This window comes from Schistocerca piceifrons, chromosome X (assembly GCF_021461385.2).
Source record: "Schistocerca piceifrons isolate TAMUIC-IGC-003096 chromosome X, iqSchPice1.1, whole genome shotgun sequence".
In the NCBI taxonomy this organism is placed as follows: domain Eukaryota; kingdom Metazoa; phylum Arthropoda; class Insecta; order Orthoptera; family Acrididae; genus Schistocerca; species Schistocerca piceifrons.
The window spans coordinates 615,034,527-615,054,710 of NC_060149.1; the positions used below are offsets into that span (position 1 = coordinate 615,034,527).

Sequence of the window (20,184 nt, forward strand, 5' to 3'; positions counted from 1 at the left end):
TTTTTAACGTGGAATACAAGAGAGACATAAAAATGCAAAGTGAACATTACTTGTTTGCCAAGGAGAACTATGAATGCATCAAGGATATTACAATGATTATGTAGTCAAAAGTGATGCTGAGACACATACTCCATTAATTTCCGACAACATGTTAGTGACCATACTTACCACTGAGAAAGTAATTCACATTCATAACATAAGTGGCATGCTGAGAACAGATACTTGCAGGTAGATGGCTAGACTGATATTCTTTTCATATTTTCACCATGGTGGTAGTCACTACTAGTTAAAATTACAATTCACCATATTGTTTGAAATGACGAAGTCGGGTAAGATGCAACACATTATTTTGAATGAAGTAATTATCAGGTTTGTGACTACATAGGCAATCGCAATCTCTCATATGTGACTCTGAGTGTGTAAGAAGCATTCAAGGCTATTGACATGCTATGGTAAACTCCTCACTGATAGGGTGTGAAACCCTAGACTCCCGTCTTCATTATTTGTTCGACATCTGATTATAATTGATTAAAACATGCTGATTCCCTTTTTGAAGAAACTATGTTTTAGTGTTGAAGGAAAAATAAAATGCTGAAGTAAATCTTTTAAGATCAACATTAACTTCACTTTCCAAGGCAGAAGAACTGTCTCAGATTTTATCGTAAATAGATATGAAGCTGTTTTCCTAAGCTTTTCAGATCATAAGAAAAGACTAGTCTGAAAAGTACTGTTTATTAGAACACCACTACTCTTGTACAATAAGAAAATAAGAATAATCAGTTTTATGATTGCACTCATTTTTCCCCCATCAAGAGGTGGCATTACAACACTGCAATTCTTGTAGACACTTGGGAGTTAGTCACAAAATTATAATACCTTGACAAATGTGTATAACTTAAGAAAACATGGTTTACCATGAGTTTTGGAAAGTATGCTGGTGAGAGTAACTTTACAGCTATGGAATTATAATTAACCCTTTAAGTGACAAAATGTTTTATCTAGCGTAACAGTGAAATATGTGTCAGCGCGTAGTCTTTGGGAATAGTAACCAGTAACACTACTCAATTTATTATATATTTCTAAGTCCACCATGAGCTATAGGATGGTAAATATTCCTACTAATGAATCAGGAGCACAAAATCTGTTCTTAAAAGTTTGAAAAAATTTGCAGAAATTAACAATGACAACTTTTGTTAGTAAACCTGTGCCCTCAGGAGCAAGACATCTCACAGTGCACTGACATTCACAACCAACTTTAAACCTTACATAGAAATCCATGTTTGCACCCACTTCAGTATCAGAGTCAGTTTCATGACTTACATTAAATGCTTCTTCAAGCACAGTAAACGGTGTACCCTACCTGCTGCATTTGTACCAGATATTTGACCCATTAGTACACTAGACTCTTTGTTACCCAGCTTGCCATTAGTTACTGTAGAAATACTAGCTACCTCATTGACATCGGAGTCTTCTCCAAATTGAGAATCTTCTGCAGTAACTTCTTCCCAACAATTTGTTACATGATCAACCAGAATTTTATCTGTCATGACACTATACTGTCTCTGTGAAGTCATTTTTGTAGATCGAAAAGGAATGTTCTTAAATGTCAGTATGACCCCTTTAACTACAAAAACCAACCAAAAGTGAGAAAATAATTTACTTATTACGTTCAAATGTGTGCATAAATTGTTTTATCATGTTGCAACATCCTACATGTACACCGCCAGTGGAAATAATTTATATTATCTCAACAGCTAACCTTTCCTAGATAATTTTTTAAAAAATATTAGCCACAATATTCATTCTTCATTAGAAGAAGCATTTTGTGGCATGTAATCAGTAAAATTGGGTGTAACCAGGAACTGAATTCATGACAGTCTATTTGTTTACAGATATGACTTGGAAGAAAACAAGCTGTAACTGTGCTTACAAACAATTCTCGTTTTGATTTTGTACACTGTAATGTAGGAATTGATGTGAATTGAACTTACTGCCATTTCTATCAGAAGAGTAAATCTACAGCTGACAAATGCTATCTGCACACAAAACCAGCCCTGAAATCGAGTGCCTTGAAGCCCATCGATAAATATTCGTACCATCACTCACATGTTCGCTGATATCTGAAGCCTACTGACTTAGAACTGTGAAAATGGTATTTGTACTTATCAGAAAAACTATTATGAATGTAGAAAATCCAATTCAGTGGGTTGTTTGTCCTATATTAAGTCCAAGGCCAGTTACCAGTGTTACTTAAGGGTTAAATTGGATCTCTCTGATGCCATGTATTATTGTTCTTAGTTGTCTAGATACACACCAGTTCCAGCTCATCCATTGTCATCATAACAGAGGAGTATAGTTGGGAAATTTTGTTAGTCCTGCTGAGTATTTTATTTGGGTAAAACTTTGTTCTTATTGTGGTGTGTGTTGCATTTCTGAGGCATGATTTAATGGGAATGGCCACAAGAAGATCATATTTTATTAATAACCCAGTTGATCCTTTTTGCAGGCAGCTGTTTACAGAGAGAATATTCACATTATAAGTATATTTTTCTAGAATTCATCTCTTCACTGCGTCCAGTCTGTCAATTTTTACAATCTCGTTGCTGTCCCCGTCTCCATTCCCCTCATTTCTGTGGCTGATTTTCAAAATGATAATCATAATTTGTCATATATTTTCTATTTATTCACCATATGATGTTAGTCATATTGTTTACGTATTCTTTTTCTAATGATATTTGTATATTATGTCTTTATAACTTAAGTGGTTCTCCAATAATTCCATTTAGACTGGGATCATAATCAAATGTATGCACATGTCCTTATTGTTCTTTCGTCCTGTCTTTCATCCTGTATAGATCAGCGGGTTAAAAAGCACTTCAGTTTTAGAATTAATTCTGAAGACTGGTGCAAATCTTGCCGAGACATCAGTTGAATTACAAACTGCAACATGGTACGCCCAATATTTCCAGACCAGTAGCATTATTATTGTGCTCATTGTAAGAGGACTAGAAAGTTGCATTATTTAATTTGCTGCTACAGAAGGCTTTGACATTATAGGCAACATCTTGTTTGGAATTAAGTTTTTGGTGCTTAGTGCCTGTGTTGGGCTTCAAGGCAACATGTTGTTTGGAATTAAGTTTTTGGTGCATAGTGGCTGTGTTTGGCTTCAAAAGGATGTAGAACAATTAATATTTACATAGAGAAATAAATATGCTGATATATCTCTCACAGATCCCAAATGAAATGGTCCTTAATGCAAGTGAAATAAGTCAAAAAATCTTAAATAGATCTTTACTTAAAAAGTAATAAATAACTTGTCACAAAAGTGTAAATTTTATATTCGCTGAGGTGCATATGATAATTCTTAGGCTGCTGTAACCGTCAATACGGGTTGTATGTCTCTGCCCTGCTACCCCCTGGAGTTCGCTTTCGTTACCTCCTTCAACACCTTGATTTTTCACTCCCTGCAACCTTTAGAGTGGGCGAGAGCCACACGCTACCTTGGCTCCAGGCTCAGGTTTGCGTTCACCTTTACCTCAGCTCGCTCCCAAAGGAGGTTACCCCCGGTTCGGTATACCACTCCCGTTTTGTCGAACTTCGTTCGAAGTTCATTAATATGACCTTCATTTATACAGATGGCTCTAAGACCAATGACGGGGTCGGGTGTTCTTTTATTGTCGGGACACAAAGTTTCAAATACCGGCTCCATGGCCATTGTTCGGTCTTCACAGCTGAGCTCTTTGCCCTCTACCAGGCTGTTCTTTACATCTGCCGTCACCGACATTCGGCTTATGTCATCTGCTCCTATTCCCTGAGCGCCATCCAGAGCCTCAGTGATCTGTATCCGGTTCACCCTTTTGTGCACCGGATCCAACGCTCCCTTCAGCAGCTGGTGGACGACGGTTCTCCGGTTAGCTTTATGTGGGTTCCTGGCCATGTCGGTATCCCTGGGAACAAAGCTGCAGATGCCGCAGCCAAGGCTGCGGTCCTCCAGCCTCGGAGAGCTTCTTGTTGTGTCCCTTCATCAGATTGTAGCAGGGTCATTTGTCGGTGCATTTTCTCGCTGTGGCATGCCGATTGGGCCGCACTTACGGACAACAAGCTTCGGGCCTTGAAACCTCTTCCCGCGGCTTGGACGTCCTCCTCACACCCTTCTCGGCGGGAGGAGGTCGTTTTGGCCCGGTTACGAATTGGACACTGCCGGTTCAGCCATCTCCATCTGCTGACGGCTGTGCCGGCGCCGTTCTGCCCATGTGGGCAATTGCTGACGGTCCGCCACATTTTAACGTCCTGTCCGGATTTTAATACACCGCGTCTTGATCTTGGCCTGCGATGTACTTTAGATGCCATTTTAGCGGATGACCCAGGAGCAGCTGCTCGCGTTCTTCGTTTTATCAACTTGACACACCTGTCTAAGGACATTTGATTATGCTGTTTTTTTAATCCTATGCCTGTCAATCTGTCTTTTATCGTGTTTTCCCTTTTAGTTGCTGTTTTAAACTTGTGCCTCGCGGTGCATTCCTAACGTAGTCTGGGTGCTAATGACCATTGACGTTGTGCGCCCAAAAAAAAAAAAAAAGTGCATCATCAAATAGAAAAATCATTTTACAACACTTATTTAGAATGATCATATTACTCCAGTGAATTTTTACAGAAGTCAGATTGTCCCAATGCTCACGTTATTTGATGATACTAGTAACATGTACACCTCAGTAGGTTCTTCTAAGAAACTGATCAGTGGAGTAGGAGTTGGCCAACAATAAGTCCTTTATGCTGTTCCTGAACTGAACTTTATTGACAGTTAAACTTTTTACAGTTGCTTGTAAGTTATTGAAAATGTGTGTTCCTGAATAACGGACACCTTTTTGGGGCAAAGTAAGTGACTTTAAATTTTTCTAAAGATTATTCTTATTTCAAATATTGATTCCATGAACTGAGTTGTTGGATTGAGAAAGAGAGGTACAATGTGTTCATAATTAAAGTTCCAGTTTCAAAACACTGTAGAAAGACAAACACTGCTCAGAATGTCAAATTTGAACAGCATATAATTGATACAGGGGGAAATGCCAAGGGAAAAAAAAGAAAAAAAAATGAAAATTTGACCAGTAGATGTCGCTGTACGTGTCGAATATGCACACCAACAGATGCACAGCAAACAGTTGTTCCTCAGTTTGCATCCGAGATGCCCAAATTATCTGCCTGCATGAAGGATTGTGCACTGCTGGTAAAGCTCTTTTACAAGAACGGTGACTGTTCCAGTAGCACTGCAGAAGTTCTGGACACTCAAGGGTATGGAAAAAGGCTTCAGTCCTCAGTCTGCTTAGGGTCTGTAGAAAATGATTACAAAATTTGAAAAGAGGGATTCTTTTAAAGTGCAGTGTGGCAGAGGGAGGAAAGCATTTGATCAGACGTCTGTTGAAGATGTGATCACAGCATTGCAGGAGGGATTGAGTGTGGTGGTGTGCAAATATGCAGTGCACAGGGAATTGTCCAAATGTTGGACATGCTTGCAAGCATGATGCATAAAATCCGCCATAGCATCCAGCATTGCTACCCTTACAAATTAACTCATGCTCAGGAGTTGCTTCCCGCTGACCAGCCAGCAAGACAAATGTTGACTGGAATTTGTTGCTTGCATGAAAGTGGACAATGAATGGCCGTGGAACATTCTGTTGATGAGCAAAGCTCATTTCCATCTCTAAAGACATGTGAGTATGCAGAATTGCAGAATATGGACAACAGAAAATCTGCACGCACATCATCCTGTACCACTTAATTCTGCAAAGATGGTTGTGTGGTGCAGATTGATTGCATTGTTCATCGTAGCACCATATTTTTTCGAGGAGGTGAGTCCTGCTGGCCCTGATACTTGTACAGTCACTGGTTAACACTACAAGTGTCTTTTGCACACCAATGTCTTTCCAGCCCTCGAACAGCATGGATGTACCAATAGGATCATTTTTATGCACTATGGAGTTCCTCTACGCGTTGCATACCCTGTGAAGGAGCTGCTGCCGAGAGGTATTTCAGAAATGGTAGAATTATCAGCTGTCATTTCCGTGCAGCGTGGCCATCCAGATCATCTGGTCCTAATACATGTGGCTCCTGGCTGTGGGGTTATCTGAAAATTGTGTTCAGCACTCCAGTTATGAACGTAGCTTGATTGAGGACATGCATTCACAGCACAATTGAAACATGACCCCCGAGACACTTCAGTCTGTTGTGGAACATGCTCTCTCTCGACTTCAACTTGGGGCAGAAAACCGTAGTCAGCATATTCAACAAATCGTGTGCCAGGCTCATGATAGTTAGAAACCACTACAATTTTCCTTTCTATGCAGTTTGTCAGAACAATTAAAAACTGATTTTTCCCATCCGATGTAGTATGACCTTGTCATAGTGGATGGGCTTACCTGACTAATAGTGCCACAACTGTTGACTGCAGAGCTTTTACTATTATGCACATTGAACAGTACAAATGGTGTAATGTACAACTCAAACCATAGCCATTGTACTGCAATTCATCTGTCATTTATAACTGCCCCCTTTTATGTGAAGACATTTACAACATCCTCTATTGATAAAATTTTCATTAAATTTTCTTGTTCCATGATGTTTCCTCCTTCATCAATAACACATTGTCCAAATTTGATGTCATTCTGAGCAGAGGTTCTCTGACTACAGTGTTTTGAAACTGGAACTTTAATTATGGACATACTGTCTGTCTGAATGATTAACTTTCAATGGTTGCCCACATCATCCCGTCTGCCATTCATCTGAGTATGATGCACCAAAATGTGGTACAACGTGGCAAGTGACAGAACTATGTAATATGTATGCCCCCATCATTAATCAATGAGAAAGTGCAACCCTTTACTAATCCATCTGACACTGTCTTTGTTCATGGGTGCTTTATTGATAAATTAGTGTGTTTTGTTTTTGAATGTGTTTCAGTTTATTGCACTGGTTGAAATACAGGCTTGATAGATGGATATCATCAATGGCTCTGACAAATACACATGTTGACAACTGGTACTAAATAGTTTAGTGGCTATATTTGGTCCCTCGTCTCTCACCACGTGCTGCAGTTGTTCCCTTCCCTGGCAACTGTCAGCATCAAGGAATGTTCCACTGGTTGTGATATGTTTTCAATAAAGTGACTCGCAAAGAATGTGAATACTCTTTATTCGTGTAATATTTGTTAGGTTTTCTTTGTGCCATCCATAATGAATACTGCAATGGCAAAACCTTGCATGCACCAGAACAGAAATATAAAATTATAAGCACCTAAACCAGCAGATCACTCATGAGACAAAATTGTGGTGCACCAAGTGGTACACTTCCTAAACTGAGTGAGGTGATGCATAGGTTACCACACTGGATTTGCATTCGGGAGGATGATGGTTCCAATCCCCATTGGGCCATCCAGATGTAGGTTTCCTGTGATTTACCTTAATCTCTAAGACAAATGTTGCGATGGTTTCTTTGAAAGGGCGTGGCTGATTTCCTTCCCCAATTCGAGCTTGTGCCCTGTCTTTAATAACCTCATTGTTGATGGGGTGTTCTATTACAGAAAAAGCTCTTACACTAATATCTGAACAGCACAACGGAAATAATAGTTCTCCACAAAGAAAATCATCTCTGTATATTTACATAACACTGTCATTTTCTCTAAATCATTTTCGGTATGAGAAACTGGACTTTGGATCAATTTTCCTCAAAATATCAAAGAAATTAAATCCCTTTCAAACTCCAAAAGACAGCTAATGGTCCACCTTCTTTCACAATAGCCATCTCTCCCATATGTCTGTCTGCAACTCACTCTAGTAACCCCTCCACCTCCACAACTTTACCCTCCCCCCCCTGTTTGCAGAGTTCCCTATTTAAATTCTGTTCTTTCCCAACACCCACTCTCATTTTAGTCTTCATCTCTTTATTTATCCCTTCCACTTCCCATAATACTAAACATGACTTCAAATATGTTAAACTAATCTTGTGAATGTTTTGTTATAGCTTCACGTTCCATAAATCATTTGCTTGATAAATCGTAATGATGTGGAATGAGTCATTTTACATTCACATCGCAAATTAGTTTGTAAACATGGGTACACGGTGAACATTTATAAATATTTATTATTATTATTATTATATATACAAATGGTAGTAATCTACCCACCACCGTTTACACACTACAACAATAGAAATTCTTCTTCGGTATAAAAAGTGTTATCAAGGAGAAACACGTTGTTTGTTTCCAAATTTTACTTTGCTGTCTGCCACACATTTTATATTATATGGTAGGATACCAGAAATTTGATTTGCAGCATTGTACACCCATTTTTGTGCTAATAACAAGCTGAATATAGAGTAATGAATATCATATTTCCTTCTAGTATTGTAATTACATACACCATTGTTCCTTCTGAACTGCAGTGGATTATTTACAACACAAACTTCATGAGAGAATAAGTATACAGTGCAGTGGCAGTTAGAATGCCCAGCTCCATGAACAGATGTGTAAAAGATGATCATGAGTGAGCACCACATATTATTCTTACAGCATATTTTCAAGCAGTGAAAACTTTCTTTCATAAAAATGAATTACCCCAGTATATCTTTGGTATATTTTGTTCCTAGTCAGATGTAAGAGAGGAATTTAAGATAAGACCCTAATCCGGTCAGGCTACATAACCAATAAATAAAATAAAGAAATAAAAATATAATTGTGACACATTTGTCTAGGTGTATCTGTCAGCAGAGTTAATCTTGGCACTTGTGGAAAAGACTTTTAATTCCTTAATTTTATCCATTGTTTGCAGTGATTCTTCCACACCTCTATTACTTTCATACATAATAAAGAACAACCGCCGTTAGCCACGTATCGTGATTTTATTAAAATGTACAATGCATTTCAGGCCATGGCAGCTCACCTTCAAGTGCTTTGAGAGTCTACATCAACTTTACATTTTGTTTAGTTCTCAGCTGTTTCTAGTCTCTCATACCTATACTAGAAACAGCCCAGAATTAAACGAAATGTAAAGTTGATATAGACTGTCAAAGCATCTGAAGATGAGCCCCAGGGCTCGAAATGCGGTGTGCATTTTAATAAAATCATGATTTGTGGCTGAAGGCAGTTGTTCTCTTAATTCCTGGTATGCTTTAGTAGCTGAGTTTCAGAACTCTCCACCATATCTTGTTTCTTCCAGGGGTGTTAATTCAAGAGCACTTTGGAAGAACCTCTGCATAGTTCTCAAAGTGGCTAGTTCACACTTTGATTTGGTCCATATGGAATGCGTATGATAAGAGTAATTGGTAGTGTGCACTGGTTACAAATGGCAGGTGTCTGTGCTGGTGTTGCAGTCTGACTCAACAGTTTTATCTTGTCAGAAATGTTTCTATTAGCATCTACTCTGCTAGACAGTAAACATATGCCATGCATATCCCTATACCCCTTCCTCTTTATGTTATGTTTCACAAATGCTGTGAAATGATGAGAAAGAACAATCTTAATGGCAGGTTGGCTTTTACATTTCAATGAAATGTAAATAAGTTAAGTATATATTAGTGCTTGTAATATTCTTCTCATTGCTGACTTTCAGTGCCTAGTGTTCTCTGTGTATTTTAAAATAGTTACACAGTCTTTTTACTTGCCACCACAGAAATGGGTTATCAGTTTGTCTTCAAAAAGTACATCTCAGTTTTATGTTGTTGCTGACCACCCATGAAATGCTTTTTGCATTCTTCGTGATGGAGTGCTTATTGAGTGACAGCTGAATGTAACTGCATGTGTGGTATATTAAAGGCAAATATAATTGTATTGGATTTTCAGAATGCCTATATTAACTTTAGACTCATTAACTTAAGACTCCATTTCATGTAAAATGCACTTCTGTCGAGATATTTCATGGACTCATAAAGTGACCCCATTGATTTGATTTTGGTGAAGGGTGCTTGATCCAGGCAATCATTTTTCTTGCATGGAGTCACACACAGTTCAGAGGCACTACAAATTAGAGCATCATTTACACAGTTCTTTGTATTGCATCCAACATAAAATGTTCAAAATGTATTCATAGTCGGCCGAGCCGTCTAGAATATCTGGAGCATCGTTTATCATTTACCAAGACTGGGGAATGTGCTATTTTCTAGGTAAATACCAAAATATTGTTACGTTTATTGAGTTAATAATTGGACATTAGTGGGAAGAATGTGAACTTCCACGTTAGCCGTTCATAAGAGTCACTTGTTTCAGTAATGAGAAAATACATTTTTTATTTGAATTTCCAAGTGGCATTAAGTTTCCATCTGCCGTATGTCATGACATCATACAATTGATGGTGATGGCATATGAGGCTATGTGCTAGCTGAGCAAGTAGTAGAAGTCCACTCATCTGAGTGTGTCAAATTCTTTTTTGTTGCTAAGATAATTGGCAGCCTTGTTTCAGTGACTGTAGTATATATGATTTTTTGCTACCTACAGTCATGCATGAAGCTACTTCCTCCAAGCAGCTGAGTTATGAGTACTGAAAAGAAACAATCCATATTGGTCTCATCTATTTTCCTCCTTAATGTGTGTGTCATGTACAGTTGCTTCACATTGATGGTAACAGGTGTATAGTATCATATTGTAATTTATCCATTAAAGGTTTGTTTTACAGTGACATTACATTTGTCAGATTATTACAGGCAGCATGTGCTTGAAGTGGCCAAAATCTTAAATCATGATAACTGTACAGAGCATGAGCCTACTTCCTCCTGAGTCAGAGCCCACTGTCTTTTATAACAGATTCATTTCCTCTTTCGTTTTGCACTTATTTAATACTATTTAATTATTGCAGTAATCAGTGACAATGTATACTGTAGCCATCTTCAGCCACCACCAAGATCTTCAATACTTGTGCATAAAAATATTCATGGGATTTTTGTCAGTTTTTAAATTGCAAAATCATTTTATATTTATGTTACAATAAAAATTCCCAGCTTATGTCACCAGTACCTCCTAATTCGTGTGTAGATGATCTGTTACAGCAGTGGATTTGGAAGACAAGAACCACACACAACTTGTGTGTTATTAATTATTATTCATTATTCATGTTTATAACTGGTTAATAGTTGCTTATAATGAGGAACTCCTCTTATAAATTTAACATGATGGCTGCAGATTGTAACCTTCATATTGTGATCAAAAGTCTATAAAGTTACAGAATTTTAAAAACCGAAAAAATAAATTCATTCAATTTTCTAGTATACACAACATCTTTCTAGGAAGTAAGGTGATTGGAAATTATAAAGAAATGTTAATATATTTGCTAACTGTACAGAAAGAAAAAAGTAGGAGAGAGACAAGGGTAAAATTTTGGAAAGCTGTACCTGTTTGTAGTTTTCTATAAGGACATGGAATATAGGTTCTATGGAAATAGAAAGAGATTTTGACACACAGCAGAAATGAGTTCTTTGAGAATAGCAGCAGGAGTCACAAGAAGACAAAGGAAAAGAAATAATGAAATAGGGACAGAGTTACAAATGCAAAGTATAATGACATTCACAAAAGGCTAGAACAAATTTGCACACTTCTATTGAAGAAAGATACAGAGTACCAGCTGGTGGGATGAATTACAAGTTGACAATCAAGGAAGACATGGAAAAACCAACACCCTCAAAAAGCAGTTGAGGATGGATAAAGCTATACCAGCTAAAATGTGACAGAATCTTATCTTTCTTTCGTGCAAGTCAGTCTGATTATAATAAAGTATTTTAGTGATTTATTCCAGATAGTCGCAGTTAGTAACTCTGTCCCTATTCCATTATTTCTTTTCCTTTGTCTTCTTGTGAAACTTACTGCTATTCCCAAAGAACTCATTTCTGCTGTCTGTAATTTTCTTTTATAATTATTGAGAAAGTTACTGGAACTTGATAGTTACTAAACCATGACCAGCCACCTCTGAAATTGATCATTACTATTGAAATTTGTTCTGTTTTGAGAAATTTCTGTGCATGTTCATCGAACATATGGAGCATTAAATTACTTAGAATTTAACTTACTTAATGAAACAATAAATAGCATAATATGAAGAGACAGTAGTTTCTCTTTATTTCTCTTGTTAATGCATTTCTCATGTACTTCTATAAAAGTTTGTGATGGAAACAAAAACTTATCATTTTGTGCCTTTTCTAGTTTGTTACTAAACATTTGATCATAGAAAAAAACTTTTCATATATTTACTCAATGCTGTTACATATATCATTCATTCAGTCATAAAATTTGCATGAAATGACCAAAAAATGCTACATTGATTGTAATTTTAGTATAAATATAAAGAAAATGTTTTTCACTTGTTGCAGGTTGTTTGTCATATACGAGGCAGCAGTCATGCCTGGGCAAGACACAAATCCAGCTGATCACAGTTCAGGTATTTATCTTTTCTAGTCTTTTCATTTAAATAATGTACTACAAACTAGAACTTCCATAGACTTCGAAGAGAAAAATTTCATTTTGGATGAGTGCACAATTTACGTTTTTGTTTTAGCTCAGCATAATCCACAGTGATAGAAAAACTGTAGTCTATTATGATGAAGTAGACATGCTGCCAATTGTTATAGCGGTGGAGAAATGAATTTCACTTCACCAGTAAATTTTTGTTTGTTTAAAGTGTAACTTCTGTTGGTTAGATGCTCACAAGTAGTGGATATTGGAAGACTTGATCTGTTAGTTTTCTGTGAGTCTGTCATGGTCTTATTCCCAGACACTTGGATTTCAAACTGTATTAAAATACCTTGTGTAGGGAAAAAGTAGATTGTATGGTGATATAGGAGAATATTGTAAAATAATTGATATGAAACATATCAGTTGTTTTGTTCAAATAAAGTGTTAAATTTGTGCTGTACTGTCAGTTAATTTACCTGAAAATTTCGTATTGTAAATTGCTGTGAGCAGTTGAATCGGAGTCTTTTTATTTCACAGTTTTTTTGCTGGTAACATAATATTGTAGGAAAGATTGCTAGTTGGCACTTTCATATTGCAGCAAAGTGACATTAGGTATTGTCATTACATTCATGAGTGGATCAGTTTTTGTTGTTAACTGTGTAGTCCCATGGCTCAAAGGGAGCGAACTTGTCATTTTGATTAAGCAACATGGGAGATAATGCTTAGAGACAAAAAGCTGTCAATACTTCATTGTTGAATAGAAGTGAACGGTACTTTGCATGTTCATGATTCTTGTGTGACTTATTAGTATTAAATTGTCTAAGAAGATCTGCCTTAATTATGTGTTGCTGTATTACAAACGTATTTAGATATGAATGTAGAATTGGACAACAGTTGGGAGAATGGCAGACCATCCAGTTCACCATCTACAGTTAACAGGGAAAGTGATGCTCGTCAAGAAACATCACCATCAAACACAACAAATGATAATTCCTTCCAGGTGAGATGTAGATTTTGAATAATTTCACTGAAATCTTCTTTATACATAACACTGAAGTTTTTTGCAGTATTTGAGTTGCTATTAATAAATGTACATGTGATGTAATAGAGTTCAGTTTGGGAAAATATTTCCATTTGCATAAGATGACTTAACAAAGTTTTACTGTTTCAATGTTGCATTAGAGGTATTGGCTACACTCTAACACTAAGTGGCTAAAAATCTCCGAACACCCATTACTGTTCATTACAAAGAGCAGACTAGTGAAAAATGCACATACCCGACATCGTTCACCCAAATTTCACTGTTGTTATAACAAACTTGAATAGATACCATGTATTAAGCATCTTTTAGATCAGCACATCCGTTATGAGTGCTACATCATCATGTAGCATGACACATCACTCCATAATACAGGCTTCCACACCTACACAAACCAGTGACAATGTCGTTTATAACAAAGTGACATAGTGCATCTGTTCTTTTTCCCAGTGATTTCCGAGCAACAGTATGAGTCTGAAGATTGAATCTTAGAACCTTTTGGGGATCATTCTGTAATTTACCTTTGAACCTGAGCTGCAACAAGAGTCGGTCGCAGGTTCGAATCCTGCCTCAGGCATGGATGTGTGTGATGTCCTTAGGTTAGTTAGGTTTAAGTAGTTGTAAGTCTAGGGGACTGATGACCTCAGATGTTAAGTCCCATAGTGCTCAGAGCCGTTTGCAACAAAAGTTTACCGGACTATGTTGTAGAGTTTGACAATTGCTATCAGTTCATTTATTAGACGGCAAGCAATATGCTTTGTATTGGATGCTTCCATGACATTTCAACTTTACAATAACTCAACTGAAAACATGCAGACAGCATGACCAAAAGGGGCACATACAGTCTGTGACATTCAGACTTGACCACTTTCTCCGTTTATTCATTCTGGCTGAAAACATGAACTGTGATGACACATTGTCCTTGAACATTTTTAATTTTGGATACATAGCCAGAAGTTGCCCGAAGCATAATCAGTGGGGTGTTCAGAAACTTTTGGCCATGCAGTAAATTTTTATTCCACAATGTGCAAATAGAAAGGTGCTGAGAAACAATGTGATGTATGCTATATTAGTGAAATATTTTATCTGGCAGCTGTGTCAAACTATACAACTGGAGGACAGTGTGGACTGGAGCCATAGATTGCCCTCAACCTCAGCATCACCACTTACATGGCAAAACCATACTCATGATGAACCAGGTCCATCAGCTTCAGCAAGTAACAGCACTTTTCGGGTGAGCGCCATTTTCCCCTACCTTTGTTTGACTTCTGGATAATAATACCAACATATGTTTGTGTGTTCAATTTTGAGTGACCAAATAAGACACACATATTTTAATGAATATGTTTAGTGATACCACAATAAATCAAGTTAGAGGAAACTTATACAACGTATGACTCATAGCAGTGTTAACAGGTGATTTATGACTAGTACCAGTAAGCACAAATGTTAAAAGATGCAAGCAACTGATGTACAACAAAATAGTTATTCATAGTTAAACTACCAAATTCGTTACAGCACAGTGGTTACTGGTGGACAGCTCCTAAATGGGACAAAATTACTTATTATTTTTCTGATTTCTAAGGAATTTGATAACTTCTTAATTTGAGAGATTTTTTTATGCCATACTTGAAATATTATGCTGTAGGGTACTACTTTTTTTAGTATTAAATTGGAGAACATTTCCAGGACAGTTGTGGACTCTGACTGTAATTTATTGGTTAGGTACAGCAGATTAAAATTGGAGGAAGGAAGGAAATCAAGGAGACGGGACCTGGATATATTGAAGGCATCAGAAACAGTTGTGAATATCGGGTGTGCATTAGTCAATGAAATTATGGAAAGGAATACAATAGAAGACAATTGGGTAGCTTTAAGAAATGAATTATGGCAGTGGAGGATCAAAGACCCAGAATAAATCCTTGTATGACACAGGAGATATCCTAGAGCATATTTTAAACTCAAACTTATTGAGGCGTCTGGGGCAAAACCAGCATGCGTTCCATAAATGTCAGATCACGTGAAACCCTACTAATCATCTTTCTCACATGACATTGTGAAAGCCATGAATCGAGGAAATCAGGTAGATACAGTACTTCTTGACTTCAAAAAGCATTTGACTTGGAACCACGCCAGTATATATATATATAATGGAAGGAAACATTCCACGTGGGAAAAATTATATATAAAAACAAAGATGAGGTGACTTACCGAACAAAAGCGCTGGCAGGTCGATACACACACAAACAAACACGAATTTTGTGTGTATGTTTGTGTTTGTTTGTGTGTCTATCGACCTGCCAGCGCTTTTGTTCGGTAAGTCACCTCATCTTTGTTTTTATATATATATATATATATATATATATATATATATATATATATATATATATATATATATAAAAATAGAGGGAAACATTCCACGCGGGAAAAATATATTTAAAAACAAAGATGATGTGACTTACCATACGAAAGCGCTGGCAGGTCGATAGAAACACAAACAGACACATACATACACACAAAATCCAAGCTTTCGCAACAATCTGTTGCCTCATCAGGAAAGAGGGAAGGAGAGGGAAAGATGAAAGGAAGTGGGTTTTAAGGGAGAGGGTAAGGAGTCATTCCAATCCCGGGAGCGGAAAGACTTACCTTAGGGGGAAAAAACGACTGGTATACACTCGCGCACACACACACACACACACACACACACACACACACACACACACACACACACACACACACACACCCATCCACACATATACAGACACAAGCAGACATATTTAAAGACAAAGAGTTTGGGCAGAGATGTCAGTCGAGGCAGAAGTGCAGAGGCAAAGATGATGTTGAATGACAGGTGAGGTATGAGTGGCGGCAACTTGAAATTAGAGGGGATTGAGGCCTGGTGGGTAATGGGAAGAGAGGATATATTGAAGAGCAAGTTCCCATCTCTGGAGTTCGGATAGGTTGGTGTTGGTGGGAAGTATCCAGATAACCCGGATGGTGTAACACTGTGCCAAGATGTGCTGGCCGTGCACCAAGGCATGTTTAGCCACAGGGTGATCCTCATTACCAACAAACACTGTCTGCCTGTGTCCATTCATGCGAATGGACAGTTTGTTGCTGGTCATTCCCACATAGAATGCATCACAGTGTAGGCAGGTCAGTTGGTAAATCACGTGGGTGCTTTCACATGTGGCTCTGCCTTTGATCGTGTACACCTTCCGGGTTACAGGAATGGAGTAGGTGGTGGTGGGAGGGTGCATGGGACAGGTTTTACACCGGGGGCGGTTACAAGGATAGGAGCCAGAGGGTAGGGAAGGTGGTTTGGGGATTTCATAGGGATGAACTAACAGGTTACGAAGGTTAGGTGGACGGCGGAAAGACACTCTTGGTGGAGTGGGAAGGATTTCATGAAGGATGGATCTCATTTCAGGGCAGGATTTGAGGAAGTCGTATCCCTGCTGGAGAGCCACATTCAGAGTCTGGTCCAGTCCTGGAAAGTATCCTGTCACAAGTGGGGCACTTTTGTGGTTCTTCTGTGGGGGATTCTGGGTTTGAGGGGATGAGGAAGTGGCTCTGGTTATTTGCTTCTGTACCAGGTCGGGGGGGTAGTTGCGGGATGCGAAAGCTGTTGTCAGGTTGTTGGTGTAATGGTTCAGGGATTCCGGACTGGAGCAGATTAGTTTGCCATGAAGACCTAGGCTGTAGGGAAGGGACCGTTTGATGTGGAATGGGTGGCAGCTGTCATAATGGAGGTACTGTTGCTTGTTGGTGGGTTTGATGTGGACGGACGTGTGAAGCTGGCCATTGGACAGGTGGAGGTCAACGTCTAGGAAAGTGGCATGGGATTTGGAGTAGGACCAGGTGAATCTGATGGAACCAAAGGAGTTGAGGTTGGAGAGGAAATTCTGGAGTTCTTCTTCACTGTGAGTCCAGATCATGAAGATGTCATCAATAAATCTGTACCAAACTTTGGGTTGGCAGGCCTGGGTAACCAAGGCGGCTTCCTCTAAGCGACCCATGAATAGGTTGGCGTACGAGGGGGCCATCCTGGTACCCATGGCTGTTCCCTTTAATTGTTGGTGTGTCTGGCCTTCAAAAGTGAAGAAGTTGTGGGTCAGGATGAAGCTGGCTAAGGTGATGAGGAAAGAGGTTTTAGGTAGGGTGGCAGGTGATCGGCGTGAAAGGAAATGCTCCATCGCAGCGAGGCCCTGGACGTGCGGAATATTTGTGTATAAGGAAGTGGCATCAATGGCAAGAGTTTCCCTTTACAAATGTCTGCTTGTGTCTGTGTATGTGCGGATGGCTATGTGTGTGTGTGTGTGTGTGTGTGTGTGTGTGTGTGTGTGTGTATACCTGTCCTTTTTTCCCCCTAAGGTAGGTCTTTCCACTCCCGGGGTTGGAATGACTCCTTACCCTCTCCCTTAAAACCCACATCCTTTTGTCTTTCCCTCTCCTTCCCTCTTTCCTGACGAAGCAACCATTAGTTGCGAAAGCTGGAATTTTGTGTGTATGTATGTGTTTGTTTGTGTTTCTATCGACCTGCCAGCGCTTTCGTATGGTAAGTCACATCATCTTTGTTTTTAAATATATTTTTCCCGCGTGGAATGTTTCCCTATTATATATATATATTCATGGAACTATTTAGGAAATTGAAATATGCATGTACACATCATATCAGAGTATTTTAAAGATGCATTTAATGATTTTTTAAGATGTAAACACTCGCTTCTCTTACTGGAAAAAAAAAACGGATCTCACAAAGACAGTGTATTCTGCAGAGTTTGTCTGTTATATCTAACCAGAGTCATTACAGATACATTCTTTACAAACTGAAAATTAATGTTCCTTAGATATTAACCTGCAGCGGGTCTTAATGATTCCCATTTAGAATCCGTCAACTCATACAAATACCTAGGAGTAATAATTTTTAGGAATATGAAATCAAATGATAACATAGACTTTGCTGCAAGCTAGCAGGCAACAGAATTTTTCTTTGGCAGGATACTAGGAAAATGCAGTCATGCTACTAACGACTACTTACAGTTCACTTGTGTATCCCTTCTTAGAATGTAGAACGTAGTTTTGGTTTTCCAGTCCTTTTTCTGGGAACACATGTCATATCTCCCAGAAGACAATCAAGCTTTCTTCTGTTGTGGCTCTTCCATTCCAGTGATGGATTTCACAGCAAATTTGGTAAGTGACGGCATTTCTTGGTCGTCCAGATTTTTTCCAGAGTGCCATGCTTTCATTTGCAGCTCGCTTGAAATATTGCAGCCACATCCTCTGAATCATAACTGTTTGTCCCATTGCTTAGTATCTGTATTATGATCATGCTCTGATATGTGGTCGTTTTCGCTGTCAGACAAATTATTTATCTCGTGTTCATTTGCACAATGTTCTACATTGGAAGCCATGTCTTTATCGCACTTCAATCCGCAATGTACTCCCAAAGTGCAGTGGCTACAATTGCTGTGTTATCACACGCATGGGGAATTTTTTGCCCAGGCACTAAAAAAATACCTTTACTCAAGAAGACAATCCATGGAAGTGAGGAGGGACAGTTGGTTGAAAGGTATGTGGAAAGTCATAGTTGTAGAATTTATTCAACAGTTCTACCAACTTATCAGAGCTACATATGTCCTTATGTGTACAATTATTTGGGATATTAAAACAGAACTTGTAACTGCGTTGAGAATTGATGGGTAGGCAGCATGCAACCTGTTATCTTGGTCATTGCCAGAAGGGGAAGTAATTTGAGGCATGCCCCACAGAATTGTATTTGGACCCATGTTGTTTGTATTTTATATTAACACTGTAGCAGACAATATTAATAGCAACCTCAGGCTTTTTGTGAATGATGCAGTTGTCTGTATTGAAGTAAAGTTTGAAAAAAGCTACCTAAATATTCAGGCTGATCCTGATAAGATTTCAGAGTGCTACAAAGATTGTCTGCTTGCTCTAAATGTACAGATATGTAAAATTATGCACTTCAAAAAATGAAAAATGTAGTATCCTATGAAGACAATGTTAATGATTCCCATTTAAAATCAATCACCTCATACAGCTATGTGGGTGTAATCATTTTTAGGAATAAGAAATGGAATGATAACATAGGCTTTGCTGTAGGCAAACAGGTGACAGATTTTTGTTCATTGGCAGGATACTGGGAAAATGTAATCATCTTACAAAGGAGACTGCTTACAGTTCACTTGTGTATCTCATCTTAGAATATTGCTCAAATGTGTGGTACCCATACGAAACAGGACTAACATGGGATGTTGGATATATACAAAGAAGCACAGCATGAATGGTTACAGGAGTGTTTGAGTCACAGGAGAGCATCAGAAATGTTGAAAAACCTGAATTGGCGAACACTTGAAGACAGAAACAAATTATCCCTCAAAAGTCTACTTACAAAATTGGTAGAACCAGTATTAATTGAAGAATCCAGCCATATTCTTCAGCCACATATGCATTGGACCCCCATACTGACTGTGAATACAGAATTAGACTAATTGCAGCATGCATAGAAGCATTTTAGCAGTCATTCGTCCCCCACTCAATACGTAATTCGAATGGGAAGATACCTGCACCCTGTGCCACACCTGGTTTGCAGAGAGTGTTTGTAGACAGAGATACTGAATTTAAATGACGAAAAGAGAAAAATGTAAAAATGCAGCAAAATGGAGCAGGCATAAGGAGATACCCAAGTCTAAACAAT

The 20,184-nt window shown here is 38.3% G+C and overlaps 1 protein-coding gene across 6 annotated transcripts in view; it reads left to right on the forward strand.

Moving 5' to 3' along the window:
- LOC124723232 (serine/arginine repetitive matrix protein 2) overlaps positions 1–20,184 on the forward strand; it is a 290,135-nt gene that overhangs the window by 20,230 nt on the left and 249,721 nt on the right. For 5 of the 6 annotated variants that reach the window (XM_047248421.1, XM_047248422.1, XM_047248423.1 and 2 more), the window contains exons 2-4: positions 12,343–12,410; positions 13,294–13,424; positions 14,557–14,697. In XM_047248421.1, the coding sequence (XP_047104377.1) occupies positions 12,371–12,410; positions 13,294–13,424; positions 14,557–14,697 (312 nt within the window). In that variant the 5' untranslated portion in view covers positions 12,343–12,370. The remainder of the gene's footprint in view (positions 1–12,342; positions 12,411–13,293; positions 13,425–14,556; positions 14,698–20,184) is intronic. The other variant, XM_047248426.1, reaches the window with a different exon arrangement.